The sequence below is a fragment of the Sorex araneus genome, chromosome 3 (assembly GCF_027595985.1).
Source record: "Sorex araneus isolate mSorAra2 chromosome 3, mSorAra2.pri, whole genome shotgun sequence".
NCBI classification, from domain to species: domain Eukaryota; kingdom Metazoa; phylum Chordata; class Mammalia; order Eulipotyphla; family Soricidae; genus Sorex; species Sorex araneus.
The window spans coordinates 53,136,037-53,142,926 of record NC_073304.1 but is presented as its reverse complement, the minus strand read 5'-3'; the positions used below and the strand labels follow the sequence as shown (position 1 = coordinate 53,142,926).

The following is a 6,890-nucleotide window of genomic DNA, read 5'->3' as shown; positions in this document are numbered from 1 at the left end:
TAAAAATGGAAATTATCAACATAAAAAAAAACCTGTCCTGGTATACTATTAAAACTAACTTGTATATCCTTCTATTCAGAAAGTTGGCAAGCTTTACTTAATTATAGCTAGCTGATATATGTGCAGACATGCAGTAGATATGAATTGCAAAAAAAAATTGGCAGTTAATAAAATGAAGTCAATGCAATACTTTCAAATTTACAGCCTGATAGGCTACGCAAGCACAATATTCAAATCTGTGGAACTATCACTGAAAACCTTCATGCCCTGACTGGAGAAACAGTTCCACATATAACATTAAAAATGATTAGTAAGTCGTTTGCTATTGGTAATTACGTGTACAAAACCAAGCCCTCACCCATTCAAGACAAGTTATCTATCACTGAGCTATAATTCCCTAAAGATGTTGTTTCCTTGTTGTCACATAGTATTTGGGCACAAACTACAAGATATGAAGAGAAAGAAACTTTTTGATATACACCAGTTGTCACTGGTGTGAGAAGATATCTCAGTGCTGGAGTACAGATCATTATTTCTTTTTCTAGGAAGTGAGCTCAGGAAAATTATAAAATCATAAAATATAAAAATAAAACAGATCATACATTGTATCTCTCCTTTACTATCTCAGACTTCCCTAACCCTTTCTCATGCATACATATTAAAATAAATTTTGCATACATTTGTAGAAATGAGAAATGCAATATGGGACCAGTTACTTTGCTTTTAAAATACCAAAGATGGGAGAATTCAGAAGAGGTCATTATAATAATATGTGAACTGGTATAGCCTACTTTTTATTATTATAGACTGAAAATAATAAATAACATTTTAACTTAATACAGGGTATTTTCTTTATGTACAGTGCTCATAATTGAAATTTAAATTGATAAAATAAACAAGCTAAAACTTTAATATGTCTGTCTAGATTGTCACATATGCACCACATCCAACTTGGCTATATATATGTACTGAAGATAAAAATTTATTGCTTCAAAAATATAAAATAAGTTTCAGTGCCTGTCTAGGATCATTCTAATGTGCAGATTTAGTTTTCAAAACTTACCTTGGTAAATATCAGAAAATCATTCAGAGTAACATTCATGATTTTTCTCTTTTACTAACAAATGTCTCATCCAAAATATTTTCCCCATTTTTAGTAGTCTGTTGTGTAAAAAATGCTACTTGACTAATTACAAGGCCAAAAATAGTTGGAAAGTAAAAGTTAACAGATGGCTTAGGTTTGGGCTTTGTATCTGTTTTTATTCAGGATATTGAAGAAAAGGAAAAAGCAGAGATGATACTACACAATATTCAGGGAATGGTGTATGGTCCAATTTAATGTATAGGTTGCAGGAAAAATATGATTTTTTCTGATTTTGCTACAAGAGGATTGCAGTAGTTTGGGAATAACTTTGGAAAGTTCCTCTGAGATATGCTAATAAAATTTACCTGTGTCTTATTGGTCCTCTTCTTAACCTTTTCTGTCCAATTCATCAGGTGGATATTTTCCTTTATTTTCTGTGATCATTTTGGTCTGTAGTCTAAAAATATTCCAGTCTTAGAACTATAAAATAGTACCTCTATCAATCAACTTCATTCTTTATCGAATGTGATCTTTGTACAATTTGAATTTAAAATTGATACTAACCCCTTTCTTAAAATCCTCCAAACCTTCCCATTGCTTCTAAGATGATCATTTTCTACATGTCTCTGATATTTTGCATTAGCTAGGCTATATTTACCCCTCAAACACATTTTTCTATTCATGATCTATTTAACTATTTTTGGAGTGCTTTTACCACCCATTTTTTTAAATTTAAAAAAATTATTTATTTATTCATGAAACACTCAAAAGATCAGTGGGAAATAATTTTAATCAAAGAATTGTACATTTCTTCCCACATGTCTTGCTTTGGAATGACATTGCAATCCTTTTCACTACAATATTACAAAATATTTAGAATATTAAGAATAACTCAAATACAAAAGGCAAGATGGGGTGAAATAAACTGTTTCCCCCCACCCTCAGAAATCTCTGCTCCAGAGCCCTTAGCACATCAGAATAGAACCAAAACACTTAACGAAGATCCCCGGTCACAAATTTGCAACAATTTGTAAAAGGAAAGAATTGAAAAGGGATGAAAATGATGGTCTGAACGGGCATGGATGTTAGCAGCACTGCTTCAACAACCCATCTAATGTGAATATGGAGTAAACTGTGAACATTGCTAAACTTTAGGATATTTCTTGTACTGAAATGAGAAAATACCCTGACAAGTAGCTCTTTGCCTGCCTTTACTCAGAACCTCTTTCTTCACCATCCACTGATGTGAACAGATCCTGCTCTGGCCCCAGGCGCTGTCACAGCAGCCCTTCCATCTCCTTCATGAAAGCATCATAAACATCATCCTTAGTGTGTACTGAAACGGGAAGAGATGGCAATCAGATTTAGGAGCTGCTTTGGCAAGAGGTTCAGCAGAATAATCCTCTGACTTCCTTTGGGGACCAGCGGTAGCCCCTTTAGTCTCCCGACGGACCCTCAGTGCGGTGGGCACAAACCGAGTAATCTCGGCGTAATCTCGGCCTTGCGGTTGGTGATCTGTGTCTTGGCACTGATGGTTTGCTGTAGCTTTCTTCTCAATGGTGGCTGTACTCATGTCATCCACCTTGGGTCGCTGGATCAAGTTGAGAGGTGTGCTCAGAACTCCTGGGTTCGGCAAGGGAGCCGGTGGGAAGAGCCCAGGCGGGGCAGGTCTGAGTGGAGGCACCAAAGGTGGGCGCATCATCCCAGGACGAGGCGGAGGAATCCCTGGAGGTGCAGGGCGAGGTAGCCTTGGTGGAGGGCCCCGAGGAGGGGGGCCCGGAGTCAGACTGGAGGTGGATCTGGGGAAAGGCCGGGGGGTCGGCCTGGTGGTGGTCCTGGAGGTAAAAGTAGGGGTAAAGGTCCTCGAAGTCCTGGCGTTCCGAGTGGCCTCAAAGAATGGAGGACTCCTGAAGGTGGTCCAGGAGGAAGGCCTGTAGGTGGCCCAGGTAGTCTTAAAGGTAGGGCAGCGGGTAGTCCCAGAGGAGGTAGTCCTGGCATGGGAGGTGCCTGTATCTGAGAAGGAGGAACAGACTTCGGGGGTGCTTGCTGCTGGGAAGCACCAGATGTGCCGTCAGATAGAGAGCCCTCCTTGTGCTGTTTTTGTGATGGCTTTTCTGTGTCAGAATCCTCCGAATCCTCTTCCTCTTTCTCTGAAAACTCCTCTACTTCACGTCCCTCCTCAGGGATTTCCTGACCTGCCACCGGAAGCATCATGTCTTGGAGACGAGTCAGATCTTTCATATTCTTTTTCTTCCTTGACTTTCCAGGCATATCTGCAAACTGTACACTCAAACCATTTTTTTTTCCTTCATTGGTGTCTCTCTCATTATCATCCCGGTGCTCAAAGTCATCGCCTTCACTTTCTCCATCTGATCGGTCAGTGTCACTGTCATCAGTACTGTCATCGTGCTTATCTTGATCCATGTCCTCAGGATAGCCATCATCTTCACTGGTCCTGGAAACATCATCATCATGATCCCGCTGAGCCAGTTCAGGACTATATAGCATGTCTTCATCTCGCCTCCGAGGAGGAAGATCTAGGGCCAAGCCAACCTTCCCGTCATACATCTGTAAGACATGAGGAGGTGGAGGCCCAGGAGGAGGACTGCGAGGCTTTCTGCCAGGAGGCAAGCGTGGAACACCATGTCCAAGAAGAGGAAGTATAGAAACTGCTAGAGATGGAGGTCTGTAGGCTGAAGTCTTCTTAAGGATTGAGGGTGTCTGGGCACCAGGAAGGGAAATGTCCTGGATCAGGATGTTGAAAGGAGCATGTGGCATATCTGGCAAAGTAATACTCTCCACGTCCATATGCTGAGCATTCTTGACAGCATCAAAATACTGGCAAAGTTGAGCTCTTTTCTGTTCATTCTACTTCCAGCTTTCTTAATTCTTTGTATATATCAGGATTCTCTTTTTCATAGAGCCGTAGAATACGTTCAAAGGTTTCACGCAGTTATTTTGCGTTTATCTTTCAGCACCTTCTCATTTAACTGTGGTTGTTGTACTGGGTTAAATTCCATTTCATCCCATTTCTCCATGTCCCGGATCATTTGTTTAGGATCCTTCATCTTCAAAACTGCAGCTCGTACCATCATGCATTGCTTTTTGTTCTTCTTTAATTCTCTCTTCTGGGCTTCTTTCCGGGCTTGGTTTGTAGAGTTCATAAACTGTCGACTCTTGGTGGATGATGTAAATCTCCATCCCATGTTGATAATTTGTGTGGTATACTTGCTTAATAAAATTTTAAAAAATGAACAAAATTTCTGCTGGGCTGCTGGGGTCGGGAGCGGTGGAGAGGGGGTGAGTTTTTAAGGCTCTTGGACCTTTAAGGGCCTTCACCTCTGCCGGCTGGCCAGCTGCCCAGCCATCGTCATCTTGAAAGCTTGCACCCCCGTTTTTATTTTTATTTTATTTTATTTTTTTTGCTTTCTGGGTCACACCCAGCGATGCTCAGGGGTTACTCCTGGCTTTGCACTCAGGAATTACTCCTGGCGGTGCTGGGGGACCATATGGGATGCCGGGGATCGAACCCGGGTCGGCCTCATGCAAGGCAAACGCCCTACCCGCTGTGCTATCGCTCCAGCCCCTTGCACCCCCGTTTTTAAATTTTTATTTTTTCTTAAAGAAACTAATGTATTTATTGTAAGTAACAGAGAGAGTCCAGCATTGAAAGAGAAGAAAGCTTTAACATATACAGATGGAAGTTGTCAGTGGATGGGTGTGAGGGCCTTGTAGAGTCCAGCCAGCTGCACTATTTCTCGGAGGGATTCGTCATCTTCACTCCTTTCCTCACATTCTACGGTCCGAGTCTCCAAGTTTATAGTCGCCGTTTTTTCATCCACGGTGACACCAATAGCACCATCTTTTACACTCACACAATCTTCTCCAAATATGTCTTGAAGCATGATCTCTAATCTTTTGCTATAAACATGCATTTCTGATTTTTTGGAAACCTTTTGTACTGCACCTTTCCTTATTTTCAGGTTTGACTGAACTCCCAATAGCACGGTCGTTACAGTATCTGCATACATGTCATTGGAAGGGTTCACTAACCACTCTAACACCACCATTCCTGGTTCCTGTATTACAGTAATATTTTTAAACACTTTTAAAGCAGGTTTTTCCTGAATTTCTAATTCTTCTACATCACCTGTCCATTTCTGTAGCTGGTAAAAGAGCAAGTTAAAAGGCCCCGTGTGTGTGGGATGACCTGGGTCTGTTTGATGGTGCTCATGGCCAGGTCAATATAATCTACTCCTGCACCCCTTGGGGCAGACGGACATTCCAGTCAGAAGAAAGCCCCTCACTCCCCAAGCATCCCGGAGCCAGCAAACCACTGTCCTCTGCCTTCTTTCCTGCTGGCAACAACTCTTCACCACCTGGCCTGGTGCTTTTGGCTTGGCCAAGTTTTCTCCAGCTCCTCCAGGCCCACTCTCTCCTCACCCACTCTGCAACTCTCCCTGTCACTGGTAAGGTCTGCGGTCTGCTCTTCCCAACTCTGCTTTCCTCATCAGGTGTGACCACCCTTTTTTTTTACCCAAGTAGTAATAAGCCATTCTTCTAAACTCAGCTCAAATCCCCTCTACACTGAGAAGTCTGTCCTCTAATCACTAACCTGCTTATGTTCAAGGCACCTGTTATTTATTTTTTCGGTAAACTTCACATACTACTTTTTGGTTGAAAATATATTGATGTACAAAGTTGCTATGTATAGTTGCCACCCAAGTTCCCAAGACTCACTCCTAATCTGTATGCCATCTCTGATCCTATCTCCTTTTATTGAAAAGGGGCAGGAAAATGTTGTTAGAAGGCCCCAAAGGCCAGGGAAGTTTGCTAGTCTGGTGATTTAGATGAATTCTTGAGAAACAACTCAAGATGGTTTATGACAAACTGACTCAGAAAAGAGATTGTGAGATGAGAGTAAAGTTTATTTCCATATTCAGATACCCATGAACACACATTATGGCAATAGCCAGGCAGCTGCTGTTGTTGTAAAGTGAAAGAATATTTCAGGAAATATCTGTGATGGGGGGAAACCAGGTTTATTGTACTCTAATGCATGAATGATCCAACTTTATTGTTTGGAATAATGTAGAAGGATAGCTTAGAAAACAATAATCAGACCGTGTAGCAAAGAACAAGGATATTTGTTAGTTAGCAAACTATTTTCTTTTTTTTTTTATATAAGAAAACATATGCAGGGATTATCGCTATGGACATAGCATGCAACTCCTTCTATATTTGGCTTAGGAAGCCTCATCACAAGAAGGGGATTCAGTGCTGGGAAGAAACATAAATTTTCATTACTTTGTGCATGGGTGATCTGACCTTGCTCTAAAACTCAATTACCAGAGACAATTACATCAGTGTGCTTTTTAAAAATGGTTGCTACATTAGGACAGAAGTGTTTGCCAACACTCTCAAGAATGACAAGAATAAAGGAACATCACCACTTAGAAATTATTCTGAAAACAGTTTTAAAACTAAAGGAGATTACAATTCTTTAGTATTCAGATTTGTCTTATTGTAATTTCTTTCTATACATGTGCAAGTATAGTCAAATCTGCTGTTATTACCCATTTGATTGGTGATTTAGATACACCACTACTAAACTTTCCCCATAGATAAAATTTATGGAAGAAATTTTGACTCAGACATTTATGAAATATAATTATGATAATTTCAGTTAATCCATGATTTTGTATGAGCATAAATGTATTATAATTATGTACAATGATTTTTTATTCTTTTTTATAAAACAAGAATTATTTTAGGCAATGTCAAAGTAATTTTTGTCTTCTTATCA

General features: G+C 40.3%; 1 protein-coding gene and 1 pseudogene across 1 annotated transcript; both read right to left on the bottom strand.

Annotated features, from left to right (window-relative positions):
- Positions 1-2,361: 2,361 nt before the first annotated feature.
- LOC101541883 (WW domain-binding protein 11-like) lies at positions 2,362-4,290 on the bottom strand (annotated as a pseudogene).
- Positions 4,291-4,791: 501 nt separating this feature from the next.
- LOC101551843 (cleavage and polyadenylation specificity factor subunit 3-like) lies at positions 4,792-5,640 on the bottom strand. Its single transcript, XM_055132081.1, has 2 exons — positions 5,622-5,640; positions 4,792-5,300 (listed from the first exon to the last, which is right to left on the bottom strand). Exons 1-2 carry the CDS (start codon positions 5,638-5,640, stop codon positions 4,792-4,794), a joined length of 528 nt encoding a protein of 175 aa, XP_054988056.1.
- Between the last annotated feature and the right edge of the window lie 1,250 nt (positions 5,641-6,890).